This window comes from Rhinolophus sinicus, chromosome 15 (genome assembly GCF_057876585.1).
Source record: "Rhinolophus sinicus isolate RSI-liver-muscle chromosome 15, RSI-T2T, whole genome shotgun sequence".
Classification (NCBI taxonomy): domain Eukaryota; kingdom Metazoa; phylum Chordata; class Mammalia; order Chiroptera; family Rhinolophidae; genus Rhinolophus; species Rhinolophus sinicus.
In genome coordinates this window covers 61510366-61529551 of record NC_142515.1, presented here as the reverse complement: position 1 = coordinate 61529551, position 19186 = coordinate 61510366, and the positions used below count along the sequence as shown (strand labels likewise).

Here is a 19186-nt window from a genome sequence, read left to right as displayed (position 1 = left end):
TAGGGATTCTGGATTTTAGTTTTGGTGATGGGAAGCCCCAGGAGGGTTATTGTTTTTTGGGGGAAAAGGGTGAAAAACCTGGGGTGAAGAGGGCTGTTTCAAGATAAAAGTCAGGTAGCCAGACCTTTAGAGGTTGCTGGGTACCAATCCTGGTCAGGCAACATGTCCCCAGGGAATTTCCCTAGCTTTGTCTTTGAACTACCTAGACAGCAGTTTATTTCCCAAAGGGTATCACCATCTCTGGAGAACATATTCCAATTATCCTGGAAAACAAGGTAATTGGGATTATAGTAGTATTCATTTTCTCAGTGCTCAAGATAAAAACTGATCCAAAGCAAAAACAAAAGGTAATTCCAGAAAGCACGCCCCTCTCCATTGGGAAGACCATCAACAATTTATGGAGCCACAGGTTATATGAAACTATTGTTAAGTTTCAAGTCACCGATAAATGCCCTGATAATTTTTTTTCTCCAGATAAATGCCCTGGAGAAAAATAAAGTAGGATTAGTGAGCATTTGGGAGTGGTGGGTATTACAATTTAAAATAGGCTGGTCAGGGGGAGGTTAATTGAATAGTCACACCTGCCCAGTCTGCGCAGAGCAAAGAGTTGGGGAGTGTCAGAGAGGAAAGGCCAGGGCCTGGCTCACATCTTGTAGGGTGTTCTAACACAACCACTACAGGGTCCCGTGTATGATTTGTAACTTTACTCCACAACCTATGACAAGGAAAGATTTTCTGTGGCCAATGTGGTAATTTCTGACTTTTAGTTCTCTGAACTGAATTTTATAAGTGGTAATATATTTTACTACACATTATCAGTAAAAGACTAATCAGCTCTAATTAGTAATTCCAGTTCTGACAGTTTCCATGGGTGTGCTAGAACAAAGTCACAGTAATGGCAATAACATATTTCTATTAGTTTTCTTTGCAGGATTTTTTTTCAGCTAACGCAAAGCATGAGTCCACCTGAGTGGAACTCAGGGTCATGGGAATCTTCCCTCTTGCAGGCAGCATACAGGAGGACAGCCTAGTGTCAGAGGGTACAAGCTTGGCTCAGACCCAGGATTTCAGTTTCCGGTGTGATATTTAAAGGGGAAAAATATCAGACATCTGAGAGCTTGCACTGGATACCTGGTGTATGTGTGTATGTGAAGCTGATTCGAATGTTCGAATGAGGTGAAGAGAACCAATCTAGGTGGTAGAGTATAAACTGAGAGAACTAAGAAAACAAAAGCAATAAAATAAAAATAAAGCAAAAAGCTATTTGCCTATGTGTTATCCATCTGGAGTCCAGTTCGCTCACTCTGATGTGGAACTCAGGGCCATGGCAAGGGAATGGGGTGGGCTCTTTGGGGCCTTTGCTTGGCCACACTGGAACCAAAGAAGTAAAGGGTAAAGAGGATGGTACAGCCTGCAGGCCCAGGGTCTGGACTTCCTCCAAAAGGGACTCTAGAGTAGGCAGGCCCTCCACCTGTTTTGGGTGTGGGGCACAGGAGGGTGGGAGGCCTACCACAGCTCTGCTCAGTATTCACATACTCAGCTTCCATATATTTTAACACACAATGTTTTACTTTTCAAAGCATGTACCATTTTTCTCCCAGATTCAAGAATATCTACAATAATGGAAATCCAATGTTTAAGAAAAAGTTTGATTCCCTCATTAGTTGAGCGAATGCCGACCTCTCCATTTCCTCACCTGTAAAATATGAACAACAGGCAAGGATGCAAAACGAAGCTTTCCAGAAGGGCCTGGCATCACACCTGATGCATAGTGGTTCTTAAGGCTCTCCTTTTCCCCTCTCATCCAAATGAAAACTATCAGGTTGCTGACAAATGCTACATATACTTCAGATCAGTGCTTGTCAACCCTTAAAGTGTGGACTAATCACCTGGGGGAATCCTCTGAGAGTGCACATTCTGATTCTGTGGCGTTGGGGTGGGGTAGGGGTGCCACATTCCCAACAAGCTCCCAGGTCAAACCTATGCTGCTAATTGGCAAGAATCTAACACTACTAAATTCCATTACTTTATACAACTACCCAACAAAAAGGGGGCTCCACAGATTGTCTATTTCTATTTAAAAAAAACCTCTTCCACTTTGGCTTAGTGCAGTCACTGTTCCAGCCCTGTACCCAGCACTAGCCATGCCAGGGCACAATGAATCCATCCTTTGGTCCTGGAGGGTTCACAGCACTCTTCTACAGGAAGATCTTGAAATTGTCTCTCCACCACTTTTGGCTTTTTGATCTTAGCTTTTGCCTCTGATGATAATTATTCCTTAATTAGCACCCACCACTGTGTCATTTAAATAATTATAGTAAGAGCAGCTTGCACCTCTGCCTGCAATCTTCAAACAAACTGATAAAACAAGATCCTATGCTGATTTTACAAAAAGACAAAACTGACCCAAATAAAACAGTTATGTGCACACCACCTCCAGTGGAATACACAGATCTGTTATAACTTCCATTCATATCAGCTACTTAAGAGTTGATTTATTTTGAATCAAAGAAAGTACCGATAGAGTATTTGGGAAATTGTAAATGTCAGAATATTAATTTTGCAAGCAGTGGCGCTAAAGTAAAACAATTCAACCACACTAAGATCCGCCTTAAATTCCTATTGGGAAGGGCTGCAGGATGTCTTAACTATTTTTTCTTTATTCGGACTTTTTGGAGGAGCTTGGTAACTTCTGGGTGCCTTCAAAGCAAATAATCCATTTGTGTAAAAAGGGGCGGGCTTTTCACTGAAAGCAATCAGTAGTTTTCTAATTTCCCCGGTGGATCGCCATTAACCGCCCACCAAACAGGGCCATCGAAGCCCGATGAGTCATGCACCTCTTTAGGGAGATGCCGATCGCGCTCCTCTTTACAACGCCGTTTTCCCACTGCAGCCTTAAAAAAGGAAAATAAAATTAACCCCTCCAAACATTCTCCTTTTTTGAAAAGGTAATACATTGACCCGAAAAAACCTTAAATGGCACAAAATAGTGTACAATGAAAAATGAAAACTCCTCCCATTATCTCCCACCTCCCTGTCCTCCCCAGGGGCAATCACTGGTTGATTTCTTCAAACTTTTTATTATGGAAAATTTCAGATATACAAGTAACAGAGACTGAAATAATGCGCCCATGTGTACGCATCCCGCTGGCTTGTTTGATTCTTTCTCCTTTAGTTTTTATAGGAGTTAAAGTAAATCCCAGACATCACATTATTTTGTAAAAACTTTAGAATATCTTTTTTTTTTTTTTTAAACGTAACCACATTGCCGTTATCACACCCAACAAGGTTAACGATAATTTCTCAATGACATCAATATTTTCGGTCACTTTTAACGGGTGCAGGGCAGACGGAGGGAGAACTACGAAGGTTAAGGGTCGGTGGGTTGGAGGGGTGGCATTAAAGAGCCGCGGCCCTCATCTCTCGTGACTGCGGCAGTCGGGTATCCAGCGCCCCGGGCCTCCCCGTTCCCGCTGTCGTTACCTGCGCCGAGCCAGCACCGGCCAGGCCGGGTCGAGGGCGGCTCCGAGCCGCGAGTTCCCCGCTCCGGGAAGGCGGTTCCAACAGGCCCGGCGCAGCTGCACAACCCACCGTCCCCAGACACCGGCGGTTCCCTGGAGGGGAAACGATTGACACAGCTGCCTGCACTGCGCCCCCGACCCTCCCCCGCGACACCTGCGTCTCCCAGCGGGGTCAGGAGCTGAAGCTGGCTCTCGAGCCTGGGGAAGCCAAGGCCGCGGGAGCCGCTATAACCCTCTCCCGCTCCCGCTCGGGACTCTCAGCACCCGCGACCTCGCGGACCGGGACTACAACTCCCGTCGGGCCCCGCGGCCGGGCCAATGGCGGGCGCCGGAGCATGCGGGGCGCGGCGCCTGCGCGGCGGTTTGAGTAAGCGGCCGCGCGATTGGCTGCGGGGTCGGGCGGCCGCGCGGGGCCTGTGGGAAGCGGAGTGACGGAGCGAGCGGCTGTTGGAGGAAGGAGGTGGGGGCCGGGAGCGCAAATGGCGTTGAGATGGTTCAGGGCCCTCTTCAAACTCCAGCGCTGACCATTCACCGGCGGAAGCGGCGGCGCAGGAGGCGGCGGCGGCCCAGCGGGGGCACGTAGCGGACTCCAGTACCGGCTCCGGTGGCCAGGGAGGCCTAGGCCCAGGCCCGGCTGGTGGCGCTCAAGGCGGGGAGGGAAGTTGCGGTGCCGCCGCTCCTCCCCCCGCTTCCACTGGGTTCCTATTTACCGCGATCGGAGTCGCGGGTTCTGACCGTGGCGGTGCCCCTTGCGTCTCTTTGCGCACTAGCCGGCTCTGTCCTCCTGCGCGGGACTCCGGCACCCGCCCGTGGGCCTTTGGGGGCGGGAGAGGCGGAGGCGGCCCGAGGCCAAAGCACCCGCCAGGCGCCGAGGGTAAGTGAGGTCTCGGGCGGCTGCCTAGGCCCGGAGCAAGCCAGTGAGAGTGGGGGAGGCAGGGGTCTGGCAGGGGATGATGGAAGAAGTCTCGCTATCTCACCTACCCGGCCTCTAAGGAAGTTGGGCAGCGGAACGACCTGAAGAACTCTTTTTTTTTTTTCCCCCCTCTTTTATTTGTCCTTTTTTTGAGTTCTTTTTGGGAGGCTGCTGATTTACTTTCCTCCCCAAGCGCGGTCGAGTGTGTTCGTTTCAGCCCCGAATCCTTGGCCGTCTTTTCCTCCGCCCCTGGCCGTCTCCGAGGCCTTACACTGCCCTGGGGATTCGGTGGCAGAGGCTTCCGGGGCGTCGGAAGCAACATCCCTTTCCTGGGCGGTGGGGGCGGGGAGGAGAAAAGTTGCGTGAGCTTCCAGCCATAGGGGGGCCGCTTCTCCCGACACCCCTTGGCGCACAGACCGCCCGCAGGTGAGGATTTCTGGGTGGTTAATTTTGTCTATTCCGGCTTTCATTCCTAAGCCCTTGGGGAGCCGAAAGATTCTAGATTTGGACGGGGGTTAAAGTGTGAGGACTTTTTATCCCATTGCACTTCCCTGAAAATTCGACCTGGCTTTGGGCTAACGAAAAGGCCCAGCGATCGAAAAGACTTAATGTTAAATCATTCTTTCCTTCATAGTTAGTATGATAGTCTTTGGAAGGGGAAGCCTGAGCAAAATAGCCTTATGTACTTGAAATATTCTTGTAATGTCAAGTATGTCCACACTTATTTCTGAATTTTTACGTACTTGACACTCTAGGCTTAGATAATGCCATCACACTAATCTGTCTAGTGACTTTTAAAAAAAAGCATTATAGAAAACTAAAGGAAATCAAAAGTAAGGGGATGTTATGTAATGAACTCCCATGTATGTACTCATCTTAGGTTGAACAGTTACTAACTTCACTAAATTTTTCTCGTTTCCATGCTTTACATTCGGCACTCCTTGAAGTTAGAGAATCGTTGGCATTATTTCATCAGTATTTCAGCATATATTTGTAAAAGATATGAATTCTTAAAAAACAAGCATGATTTTGTTATCATTTAAAATAATTAACTTCGTAATACCAAATATTCACCTGCAGACTTCCAACTTGGAACAGTGAATGCTTTGTGGTTCTAGGACCGTTTTGCAATGAGTTTTTCTGATGTGGGCCTAAAGGAGCTCAAGTCTAGATTTTTGGTTTGGCATTTAGTCAGCATTTTTAGGTCATTACGGTGTAAGTGTGTCCAAATCGTCCCACTTTTGTTGGTGTATGTAAATGTAGATCCATAGATCAGGGCTTTACATTCTTAGAGAAATGAAACGAAATCACTTTATTTTGTAGCTTTGTTTTGTTTAAGTTATACTTAAGAAATAATAAGATTCTTAGTGTAAATCTACAGTAGAAGGGGAAATAGATCTCCCTTAGGAAAATGTTTTGTGACATGTTAAATGGTCTTCAAACAAACTACGAACTCTTAATGCACATGTGTATGATGACTAAATTATTTTGTCAAATTAGAATTGGCTTCTAACCAAACATGAGGGGGGGAAATGTTCTACTGAATATACATAAATCTAAATTTATAGTGATTCACTATAGATTGCAAGAATTTAAGTTAATAAAGGGAAAACATTTATAAATCAAAACGTTCAAATGTGTAAGTCAATTATTACTCCAGTTATTTTGTATTGTAAATTTCAAAGTATGAAGATTTTTTCAAGCCCCTAGGCAGTTGTTTGTTTTTTCTAGTTACTTTTAATATATTGATATTTAAACTTTAGAAGGTCAAAGTGTAAGAAATGGATACGAATTGATAGTGTTTAAAAAGTGCTGTAATTAGTTTTTAAAAATGTTTGACTCTTGATTTTTGTCCTGATAATTTTTTTGTCCTAGTATTTGTTATTAATATGTAGATAAAGCAGATGAATCTTTTATGAAGTAGAGAGGAAAATAAAGTTAAATGTTTCTGTTGCTTATTTTAGTAATCCATGTACCACTGTAATATGCTGGAGTTCAACAGCTCCAGAAAATGTAATTCAGCAAATGAGTACAGTACTATAGGGACAAGGAAGGTAGATTAAATGGTTTCTTGTGCTAGGGAGATGATCAACTAAGGAATGTTTTTCAAATCACACTTCAAATTACATTAGACCAAGAATCAGAATCTTTAAGGTAGGGTTAAAAGCTGCAGGTTCTAATGCATGAGGTAATAGCACAGTTTTTCCAAGCCCCCATTAATAAGTGCTCTGAAATTTCAAAGAATTAAATTTTGACAATTAATTTGATATTTCTGAGATCCTGCAAAATGTGAATACTTTGTGCTTAAGATTTTTTACATTAGGGATTGATTACCCTATTAAGATTATTTTTAAACATAAAAGTGATGTTTATGAGAATAGTAAGTAGCTTCGTTTGAAACATTAAAAACGTGATGTTCCACTATAAGTTGGTATTGTATATGCTGTATTAGGAGTTGGTTAGTCTTACTTTGTAAGCAGCATATGAATATATGCTCATTGTTTAAAAAGTGACATATGGAAGGGTATAGAGTAAAAAATGAGCCCCTCTCTGTATACACCCTCCCCATATTTATTTCACAATTTTAAAGATTTGTGTCTTGAATGTTGAAAAGCCACATGGGGAGACTCCCTGAGTTCTTATTTTTATATTCAGTGTTAACACTTAAGTATGTGGTGATTATATATTGTTTTTACATTTTTTTTCCACAGAGAATATGAAACAGGTGTCAAAATGACATCCAGATTTGGGAAAACATACAGTAGGAAAGGAGGAAATGGCAGTTCAAAATTTGATGAAGTCTTTTCCAACAAACGGACCACCCTTAGCACAAAATGGGGAGAGACCACATTTATGGCTAAATTAGGGCAGAAGAGGCCCAATTTCAAACCAGATATCCAAGAAATTCCGAAGAAACCTAAGGTAGAAGAAGAAGATACTGGTGATCCTTTTGGATTTGATAGTGATGATGAGTCTCTACCAGTTTCTTCAAAGAATTTAGCCCAGGGAAAGGGTTCCTCTTATTCAGAAACTAGTGAAGCTGCTCAGCTGGAAGACGTCACTTCTATACTTGAAGCTAATAGCAAAATTAGTCATGCAGTGGGTGAAGACAGTGTTGTTTCTGATAAATGCTTACATTTGGAGGATACTTTGCTTGAGAAAGAAAAGAGCACAAACCGAATCTTAGAAGATGATACAAGCAAAAGTAGCTGTGCTAAATTAACGACTTCAGGTAAGCTTTGATTTTCTTAAATTTTGAACCAAAAGAGCTCTTTGTATAAGCCATTTAGTTAAATGATGTAAATTGTAAAATATACTTCTCGGGTTTTCTTTCTGCATTTATGATTAATGAGAGCCATAGATAACTTTGTAGAAAGATTTAAGAACTTTAAAGAAACCAATTGGGGATTGAAATTTTACTTAAACAACATGGATAATAATGTTTCCAGACTATTAACTCATGGTACATTTGGGAACAGTCTTTCATAAATCCCTAACTTCAATTCCAATAAGAAACATCTCTTTGTTGTGTTAGGATTACACAGTATCTCATTTCTGTTACTCAGGGGGATTTGGATGGTTACTGATAATGAAAATGAGATGAGCATTTACAATGAGGATTAGGTTTAGGAGTGTTAGGCTTTCTTCCAAAACTAGTTTAGAAAGATTAAGGAGGTATTGAGTGCAAACATTGAAGAATTGAACTTCATTGCAAATTGAGATTAGTTTGTAGTCTGTTTGGCGCCGTCAGCCACTTGTATTAATAGATTTTAATCCACAGAACCAGTTGTATTTTTAAAATGTTAATTTGTAAATCTGGCATCTAGTGTTCATTCCTAAAACAATATATTTTATCAGTTGTACCCCTCCTTTTGTAAAGGATTTGAGACTTATAAAAATGGTAAGCATGCAATTAACTAAAAGACTGAAGAGCTAAGATTGGCTATGGCAGGGAGACAGCGGACGCCTTATCAGCAATAGGACCAGGATAGCACTGTAGTTGAAAACTAACTTCTTCACAAAATTTAGTGATACGAAAGGTTATATAGATCCCATATTTTGAAAAGAAGTAAAGACAAAATTTTCTTAGCACTAAATTCTTAAGAGGAATTTGTCCTTTGGAGGCTTAGTATAAGGTGCCTCAAACAGAATGATAAAGGACTGCTTTGCATAGTTAACAGTAAAAATGCTGAGCATTTTTCATTCTTTCTCGCCCTTGGGTGAGGATGAGCCAGCTGTTACTGTCATTACCTTGATTTTCCCGGTTAATTCTAATTTAGCAGTCCTTATGCTTTGCCCACATTTCTCCTGAAGCAATGTGAACCTTATCTTAAGGTTAGTTTAACTTTTCATAAAATGGAGCATAACTGTTTCCCGGATCAGCTCCTAAAAATGTATTACAATCATAGAACTTTGAGCCAAAATGAACTTTTAACTCAGCTCTCCTCATTTTATAGATGAGGTTCAAAGAGGTCAAGTGACTGTCCAGGGTCAGCTAGTGACAGAATTGGAATGAGATTGATTTTCAACATGTTGAGCGCTGTGTTAGGCTATGGGAGTGCTGTTTCACTGTACTGTGTTTCCCCGAAAATGAGACCTAGCTGGACAGTCAGCTCTACTGCATCTTTTGGAGCAAAAATTAATATAAGACCCAGTATTATACATATTATATTGTAGTAAAATAAGACTGGGTCTTATATTAATTTTTGCTCCAAAAGACACATTAGAGCTGATTGTCTGGCTAGGTCTTATTTGGGGGGAAACACGGTAGTTGTCTAGTGTTTTACTAGACGGTTTACTCTGCCCTCTCGCTGTCTTCGGATAGTTGTTTCACAGTGTAGGGCAGATAGGCTGGAGGAGGGAAGATGAGGCTGGGGAAGTGGTGAAACTGGTCCAGGAAGGCAGACACAGGCTTCCCTAAGTGCTGTCTTTTGGAGAATAGGGCATCATTGGTAGGCAGAGGGTATCAAGGAAATGAATGTTTATGTAGAGGGAGAACAGGAACTGGAAGTTAAGTATCAAAGGCGGCAACTGCATAGATAGTTTTGCTGGTGTTAAATTTATAATACGTGTGTTCATACTGCCATTTGAAGTTGTTTGGTGGGAAATGGAAACAGTTTTCTGTAGAAATGAGATAATAGCTTCCCAGTCTAATGTAGCTGAATTGTATGTAATTCTGGTGCTGATACTGTGAACTGATGGAATCCAAACTCCATTATAATGGATTTGTGAGGAGAAAATAAATACTAATAGATATGTTCAAGAACATCTTGTCTGTGTTCTTTCCTCCTTCACAAGGCATCGTTAGTGGGAAGGGAATGGTGTAGCACTATGAATATTTCCGTTTTTCTCTTCTTTGGCCATCCAGAGCAGCCCCCTGTAGGGTAAGAAGGGAACTTGGAGGGAGTGCTTTTAGCTTGCATGGCAGTCTTATCCTAAGTTCTTACAAATACTTGTAAGTTCATATGCTTACAGTTGGTTATAGTTCTCGGAATACTTCTGTGCATTATGACCTTTTCCCCTTTGCTTCTCCCCTCTAAAATTTGGGCATTTCCCCGTGTCTAAACTTTTTTCTTGCATTATGTCTGTCACATTGTCATTACCTTTACCCTCATTCAGAAAGCTGCCTGATTTTATTTGAAGTTTAGAAACCCAAACCTAAGTTTTTGATAAAAGGGGTTTCTGTAAATCGAAAGTGATTCCTAACCTCTTTTGAATTAGAGATCTTTTTGAGAATGATAAAATTTTGAACTTCAGGTAAAAGTGCTTGTACACTTACTTAGGTCTCAGAAATCTCTGAAATCCTTTGCAGGTCAAGTTTAGGCATGCAAGAACCTTTGACAAATTTTATGATGAAGCTTTTCAGAGTGTATAAGTTAAGTTTCATAGCATCCTTCCAGTGGAATGTTCCTGCTTATTCAGACCACTTTTCACTGTATAATTAGAGTAGTACCCCCTTATCTGCAAGGGACACATTCGAAGACCTCCAGTGGATGCCTGAAACCACAGATAGTACCAAATGCTATATATACTATATTTTTTACTATACATACATACCTATGATAAAGTTAATTTGTAAATTAGGCACAGTAAGAGATTAACAATAATAAAATAGAACGATTATAATATATTGTAATAAAAACTATGAATGGCTTTGGGGTCATTATTAAGTAAAGTACTGGAACACAAGCACTGTGGTACTGTGACAGTCATCTGATAACCGAGAAGGCTGCAGTGACTAACAGGTGCGTAGCGTACACAGCGTGGACGTGCTGGACAGAAGTGGCAGGCTGGAGTGGCACGGCGAGGGCTTCATCGCACTGCTCAGAATGGTGCGCAATTGAAAACTTAGGAAGTATTTAGTTCTGTAAGTTTCCATTTAATAATTTTGGATAATGGTTGACAGCGGGCAGCTGAAATTGTGGAAAACCAAACTGGATAAGTGGGCAACTGCTGTACCTCACATCAGTGAAAAGGGCTTATATAAGCTCAAACTTAAACTTTCTCCTCGCATTACATTTTAAAGTGACTTCTTTCTCTACAGGGGAGTTTGTGGTTAATTTTTTTAATTTTATTTTTTTATTCTCATGGAATTTTTTTTTTTTTTTTAATTGGGGAAGGGGAACAGGACTTTATTGGGGAACAGTGTGTACTTCCAGGCCTTTTTTTCAAGTCAAGTTGTCCTTTCAATCTCAGTTGTGGAGGGTGCCGTTCAGCTTCAAGTTGTCCTTTCAGTCTTAGTTGTGGAGGGCGCAGCTCAGCTCCAGGTCCAGTTGCCGTTGCTAGTTGCAGGGGGCACAGCCCACCATCCCTTGCGGGAGTCGAGCCAGCAACCTTGTGGTTGAGAGGACACGCTCCAACCGACTGAGCCATCGGGAGGCAGCTCAGCTCAAGGTGCCGTGTTCAATCTTAGTTGCAGGGGGCGCTGCCCACCATCCCTTGCGGGACTCGAGGAATTGAACTGGCAACCTTGTGGTTGAGAGCCCACTGGCCCATGTGGGAATCGAACCGGCAGCCTTAGGAGTTAGGAGCATGGAGCTCTAACTGCCTGAGCCACCGGGCTGGCCCCTAATTTTTAAGTATTATTAAAATTCTTTAAATATTTTATATCAGTTAGTACTTTTAAAAATTGTGGCTTATTTGAAGAAGAAACTCAGAATGAGGTCATAATACATATAATATGGTTGCCATTTTCCAAATAGATGTTTGATGCGTAAGGGAGTAAGACGCAAGATTACAAACTGAATGAGACCTTCAAGGAAAAATTCAGTTGGTAAAATATCCTAATAATGTATTAGTTCATTAATTTAAATCAATTAAACTCTTGATTTAAATACCAAAAACCAAAAAAACTTACCAGCTTCAACGGTTGTCAGTATATGGCAAATTTTGTTTCATCTGTGTTTGTTGCACATTACTCTTTGCACCTCCCATCCTCTACCCCCTGGATTATTTTAAAGCAGATTCAGGACTTCCTATTTTATTTGCAAATACCTTATTTGCAGTTGCTGTTAAAACCAGTGAGTTCTCAATCAGGTGTGCCATTTAAGAGTGACTGTTAACAGGCCCTAAAGGTTTGCCCTTTTAAGAGATCTCGGAATATTCTTTAGTGTGGAATCCAGGGCTGTGTGCAATAAGGGTAAAAGAAGGCTTCTGTTGCCTTTTATATGAGGCTTCCATTTTCCACGTTTGTGCTTTCTGCTTCAGGTTTTTATTTTGGACTCTAGAATAAAGTGTGCAAAGACTTATATTTCTACTTGGCACACTTTCCTTGCTAGTCAACTGGGATTCAGTCTACACATCCTGCCAAGTATTGAGATAACTACTGCATAGGCTCTTAATTTGTGCGACTGGTTTTGTAGCCAATAAATGTTTTCCATTTCCTTAAAGCTGTACTGAGTATTTATGTAAGCTAGAGGGATGTTAGTGTCAGGAAGTTAAGAACTTTGAGGATGATTTTTATAAAGGGAAATGAATTGTTCTATTCCTGAAAGCTTAAAATAGGCCAGGAACTTGTGACCTGAGATGAGATTGTCATCTGCTTATTAGATGAAGTACAGTGATTAATGAGGATTATTAAAGAATTTTGAAAGTACAGCATCGGCAAGAGTTACTTGCCTTCATTTAGATATTGAATATGTTTGTTGTATAGAATACCTAAGTCATCCCTAAAATCAGCTTTTAGGAGAAGTGGGTAAGAGACCTATCGTGGTTCCCCGAAAATAAGACCTAGCTGGACAGTCAGCTCTAATGTGTCTTTTATATAGTTCCTACTTTGTGCTGAGCCCCTTATATATCAGTTGATCCTTAATCACAACTGTGTAAGGCAAGCTTTCTCCCATTTTATGGAAGTAAAGCACAGTTCAGAGAAGCTAACAACTTGGAACTATTAAGTGGACGATCTGAGGAATGTTCAAAGTGTTCTTCTCATACAGTGCTACTGCATTCTCATGTGAATAAACTTGATTTTGTCATATTTAAAGCCTTATCTTTAACATACTCTCACTATATGATCAGTTTTATCTTGATGTTGGAGATAACTTTATTTTGACAAAGAACAAATTATAGATTCTCTCTTGCCTCTAATTAAATAATTTTTAAAAAATATGAATGATGACCAAACTACTGACAATACTTAGCGAGTAAAACTGACTTTATTTTTACAGCTAATAAGTATCATACTTTTAAATTTCTTGTGCTGTATAAAGATGAAAATTCAACATGTAAATTCTGAAGGAGATTGTAATTTTAATTAAATTCATTTAGTTTTAAAGTAGAACTTTAATTTCTTATAAACGGTTTTCTTAGTATAGTAAAAGGGTCGTTCTCAAGGCTTGAGCAATGGCAAAGTGCTGGTGACAATACATTTGTATAGTACTTGATGCTTTTCAGAGCATTTTCCATATGGATTCCAGGGTTAGGATTTGGAGCAAGATGATACATTGTAAATTTTTCTAGTCCAGCCACTGACTCTTTAGGAAGCAGTTTTCAACCTTCCCGGAGGCCTGATGGTGGGGGAAGATGAATTGTTTATAGGAAGGTCTGGGGGATGCCTTCCTTCCAACCATCCAGCTGTTTTAGTGTCCTTAATATGCTGAGTGTTGGGTGTGTGTCCATGGACAAGATCTGGCTTATTTACATTCTAGTGGGCAAGACAGAGATTGAATAAAGAATAAGACGTGTGCTGAAAGTTACAAGAAAATATATAGGGTGCTTTGAGAGTGTATAATAGGCTCGTGTACCTGGGTAGGGGTGGGGCAAGGCTGACATTGAAATTGAGACCTACTGGTGCACTGAGAAAAGATTAAAGTGGCAGAGCTTGGTGACATGTGCAGTGAGGGAGAAGGAGACATCAAGAATAATTCCCCAGTAACTAATATAAGCAACTGAGCTCACAAGAAGATGTCATAGGCAGGATGTTTTGAGGTAAAGTCCATTAGTTCAGTTTTAAGCTCACTGGGTTTGAGATGTTTGAGATGTTTGTGATATGTTAAAGAGGCAGTAGGATCTGCTGGTGTGGAGCTTAGATAAGAAATCTTGGTTTGAGATTCAGCGTGAGTATAAATGCTATTTGAAAGTAGAGGACTAGATGAAGTCATTAAGGAGTAAAAGAAGGAAAAGTACTGAGCTGTGAAGAACTTGGAATACTTCATAGATGGAGAGAAGAGGAAGAAAAACTAGAAGGAAATCGAATAGGAGCAGTTAGAACACCTGAAGGACTATCAGGCAAGTGATGTTTTATAGAGATCAGCAGAAAGGTTTCATGAAGGGTCAACTGACTTGGCTCGGAATGCTGCTGCAAAGGCAGTGGATATGAGGACTGCAAAGCAGGCATTGGAGTTCGCGTTTTAGATTGGAGTGGTCTCTGAGTGGGGAGTACACAGTGAGGAAATAGGGGTAGCAAGTGTACATAACTTGTTAAAGATGTTTGGAAGGCAGAAGGAAAAGGGCAGTTAGAGGTTCTGGAAGGTTTGATTGCGTGGGGCAGCCTTGTAGCTCCGGGAAAGTGAACTTGGGAGAAGGGATACTGCATTTGCTGAACAGGAGAAGGATGGGTGAAAATGTGAGCTTAGAGGGAGGATGGAAGATAAGATGCTTTATGGCTGAAAGCATTGTTTCCTCCATGAAGTGACAGAAGAGGTTATCTCTGAAAGGGAGAAAGTAGGGCAGGATAATATGGGGGCTTAAGGAGAGAGAAGAAAGGTTCAAACAGATGTTGCGGAAAGTAGAAGAAGGAGCTGTCTAGAGAGGATTTCTGGACATACATCATTGGGACGTTAGTTGAAGTTTGTGTCACTAAAAACTCATGGTCACTAATCTACCCATTATATAAGTGATTGTGTTAACCCCCTACCGTTAGTAGGTCCCATTAGCCAGAACCTACATAGAATATAAAACATTGGATAAGATAATTAGAATTATCCTGGATTGGCATTTTGTCTGACAAGATGTGGAATGAACAGATAGAGAAGAAAGAGCAGTTAGGATATTGCTCAGAGAGAAATTGAAATGATGGATTGTGTAGTTTAAAATGTTCAGGAGCTGGACAGGGCTGCTAGTAGATATGAGAAAGGAGAGGAGAGCGTCAGAACACTGAGTCTCACTAAGTAAAAGTCAAGAACGGGATTCCTGGGACAAGCAAGCTGGGTGTTGGTAGGTTGTGATTTGAAAGTGGGTTATTTGATTTCAGTACTTAAGAGGTGAAACCTTGTAGGACATGACAAGTTCCTGATGAAGTTGTGAGAAGTAGTGGCTGAGATGGAATGTAGATTTGATGGGAGAAGGTTAAAGAACTGGGAGGTCAGGGAGTTGGGAATTGGTGGAGTTGAGGATTATAGCAAAGTGGGCACGAAGGCATAGATTATAAATCTTGTGTAAAATGAATAAATGAATAAGAGGTTGTTAGATGACAAGTGTGGGGAAGATCAGAGGATAACTAGCTATGATTAAACCTCAAAAGAATGGGTTTTTATAAGGGTGCAGGAATAATAGATTTTATAGAGTCTCTGAAGAACCAGTGACCCCAGAACCATCCTGCTCTGAGATGCTGCGGTGAGGGGCCTGCTTTTAGTTAGGACAAGGAAGTGGGAGGGGGAATGAGCCCCCAGGTGTCTCAGCACGCTGACCACTGAGGACTGGATTTAGGACTTAGAGGTGTGGTGTAGGGTGGTGGTGGCTTGTTGGATTGAGGTTGGAAAGAAGTACAGATACATTTTGAGTGTTAGAGCACAGGAGAAGGTAGATGACAAGATACGTTTACATTTTGGATCATGACCTAGAGAAACTGGTGAGAGGGATGGTGGCTTTAGAACCAAATTTTCGTAGAGCAGTTTTCAAACCTTTGTTCACAGATCATCTGAAGTTTTTGAAAAGTGTCCCCACTTCATACACTCCCTTCCCCCTATGTATTTTTAAAGTTTTCATCTTGATTTATCAGTCAAGGTCCCAGCTGGAAACAGATGGCATACCCCAATTAGGCTAATACCAGGAAGGTTTTTGTAAAGGGGCTGTTTACAAAGGTGAGGGAGAAATGTTAGGAAAAGCACATGGGTTGGTGCCCTGGCCTTGGTTAGCTGCAGTGAAGCTGTTATCACCCATTTTCACTGGGACGAGGGATTATCTGAGCCCTGGTAGGAAGCGACCTTAGGAGGAGCAGTTTCCTTCTGTGGAAGGGTCTTACAAGGAAAGCCTTACAGGAGTAAAATCACCTGAACCTAACTCTCCTGTCTTCCTTTGTCCCACTTGGGAGGGTAAGCCTGAAGGTAAGGAGACTTGAATACAAGTCAGCCTCCTAGGGCTAAGATAAGAGTGGACAGTGATCTGGAAGGACAGTGGAACATACCTGGTGTAATATCTAAAAAAACAAACCAACCCAAAACACCAAACTGTAAAGTTCTGTGGAAATGCATACAATTATGTAATCACTATCAAGATCAAATATTTCCCACAACTCAAAAGTTCTTTCATACTTCTCTGTGCTCAGTCCCTTTTCCTGTCTCCATGCCCTGGCATCTGTTTTCTCTCCCTGTAGTTTTGTCTTTTCCAAAATGTCATATGCATGGGATCATGTAGTATGTAGTCTTATCAGGCTGGCCTTTTTCATGTAGCACAATGCTTTTAAGAGTTGTTGATGTATCAGTAGTTCATTCCTTTTTATTGCTGAATAGTATTCTGTTATGTATGTGTATGAAAAATCCATTCACTAGTTGAAGGACATTTGGATTGTTTTCAGTGTTTGGCAATTATGAATGAAGCTACTATAAACATTCATGTTTAGCTTTTTGTGTAGACATGTCCTCATTTCTCTTGGGTAGTAAGGACCTAAGTGTGGCATTGCTGCTCATGAAAATATTGATCTTAAATTTAAATACTTGCAAAAGATATAAGTTCCTGAAAATAAATAATTTCCTGTAAATACTGACATTTTAAAATAAAACTAACATGCAATTTGGGTGTCATAGTGATTCGTGTTAACCTTTTTATTGTAAAATAAAACATACAAAAAAACATACAATATATAGAAATATATGTTTAGTTTAATGAATTATTTATAAGATCAACACCCACCCACATAACTACCACCAACATCAAGAAATAGAATTTTGCCAGCCACTCCAGACGCTCTTCTTTCACCCCCAAAATAACTGCTATTCCTTTTATTATCATAATCCCCTTCTTGATTGCAAATGCCATAATTATTTGCTGTTCATTTGCACACATTAAAAAACATTAAAGTTCTTAACAGTCAAAAGATTTACAATGCCCTGTCCTTTTCGAAATTGTATTTCCATCTTACTCCCCCTTCAGAATTTTATCCTTATGAATATACTGGAGGTGCCAAAAAATGTACACATTTTAGGAGGTATTATCTATGTATTACTTTTCGAAGTCGAATTGAATTACAGTAACAATGTGTAGTATGACGTTCACTCAAAAGATGGTGTTAATCAAATGAATGCTAGCGTTATTCATCACAATTTTAATAGTTTGTTTTTTGCATTCTCTCTTGCACTTTATTATTATCTTTAAATTGAAGTTTACTGGGTAACAATTGTTAGTAAAGTTACATAGATTTCAGGTGTACAATTCTTTAATACATTATATCTCACATTGTGTGTTCACCACCCTGAGTCAGTTCTCTTTCCATCACCATATATTAGACTCTGTTTACCCTCTTCTAGAGCTTCCTCTTCCCCTTTCCCCTCTGGTAACCCCTAAACTATTGTCTATGTTTATGAGTTTTTGTTCCTTCAGTTGTTTTGTTCTTTTGTTGTTTTTGGTTTATATACCACATATCAGTGAACATGAGGTTCTCTGCTTTTTCTATCTGACTTATTTCGCTTAACATTATACTCTCAAGATCCATCCATGTTGTCACAAATGTTCCTATATCATCGTTTCTTACCGCCGAATAGAATTCCATTGTGTATATATACCACAGCTTCTTTATCCATTCATCTATCGAAGGACATTTTGGTTGTTTCCATGTCTTGGCCTCCGTAAGTAAAGCTGCAGTGAACACTGGAGCACGCATGTCTTTATGTATAAATGTTTTCAGATTTTTTTGGTAGATACCCAGGAGAGGGATTGCTGGGTCATACGGTAATTCTATTCGTAATTTTTTGAGGAACCTCCACACTGCCTTCCTTAACGGCTGCACCAGTCTGCATTCCCACCAACAGTGTATGAGGGTTCCTTTTTCTCCACAGCCTCTCCAACACTTGTTACTATTTGTCTTGTTGATGACAGCCATTCTGACTGGGGTGAGGTGATATCTCATTGTGGTTTTGATTTGCATTTCTCTGATGATTAGTGATGTTGAGCATTTTTTCATATGTCTATTTGCCATTTGTATGTCCTCTTTGGAGAAATGTCTCTTCAGGTCCTCTGCCCATTTTTCAATTGGGTTGTTTGTTTTTTTGTTGTTGAGTTTCACGAGTTCCTCGTATATTTTGGATATTAGCCCCTTATCGGAGGCACTGTTTGCAAAAATCCTCCCATTCAGTTGGTTGCCTCTTTATTTTGTCGATGGTTTCTTTTGCTGTGCAGAAGCTTTTAAGTTTCATATAGTCCCATTCGTTTATTTTAACTTTTACTTCACTTGCCTTTGGAGTCAAAGTCATAAAACGCTCTTTGAACCCAAGGTCCATAAGTTTAGTACCTATGTTTTCTTCTATGCAGTTTATTGTGTCCGGTATTATGCTTAAGTCTTTGATCCATTTTGAATTAATTTTGGTACATGGTGACAGATAGCAGTCCAGTTTCATTCTTTTACACGTGGCTTTCCAATTCTGCCAGCACCATTTACTGAAGAGGCTGTCTTTTCTCCATTGTATGTTTTTTGCTTCTTTGTCAAAAATTATGTCCATATTTATGTGGTTTTATTTCTGGGTTCTCAGTTCTATTCCATTGGTCTATGTGTATGTTTTTCTGCCAATACCATGCTGTTTTGATTATTGTTGCCCAGTAGTATAAGCTAAAGTCAGGGAGTGTGATACCTTCAGTATTGTTCTTTTTTCTTAGGATTGCTTTGGCTATTCGGGATCTTTTGTGGTTCCATACAAATCTGATGACTTTTTGTTCTACTTCTTTAAAAAATGCCATTGGGATTTTGATGGGGATTGCATTAAATCTGTATATTGCTTTGGGTAATATGGCAATTTTAACTATGTTGATTCTTCCAATCCATGAGCACGGAATGTCTCCATTTCTTTGTGTCTCCTTCAATTTCTCTTAAAAATGTCTTATGGTT

General features: G+C 40.6%; 2 protein-coding genes across 3 annotated transcripts in view; one reads left to right on the top strand and one right to left on the bottom strand.

Annotated features, from left to right (window-relative positions):
• Positions 1–933: 933 nt before the first annotated feature.
• On the bottom strand, positions 934–4904 carry LOC141572846 (uncharacterized). The gene is made up of 4 exons (XM_074338697.1): positions 4615–4904; positions 4325–4419; positions 3484–4223; positions 934–2894 (listed from the first exon to the last, which is right to left on the bottom strand). The coding sequence occupies exons 1-3, from the start codon at positions 4902–4904 to the stop codon at positions 3694–3696; spliced, it is 915 nt and encodes a 304-aa protein (XP_074194798.1). The 3' UTR covers positions 934–2894; positions 3484–3693.
• The window catches only part of WAPL (WAPL cohesin release factor), an 80020-nt gene continuing 64762 nt past the window's right edge, over positions 3929–19186 (top strand). Inside the window, exons 1-2 of one of the 2 annotated variants that reach the window (XM_019716127.3) lie at positions 3929–4395; positions 7146–7666. In XM_019716127.3, coding sequence (XP_019571686.2) covers positions 7168–7666 — 499 coding nt within the window. In that variant the 5' untranslated portion in view covers positions 3929–4395; positions 7146–7167. The remainder of the gene's footprint in view (positions 4396–7145; positions 7667–19186) is intronic. The other variant, XM_019716128.3, reaches the window with a different exon arrangement.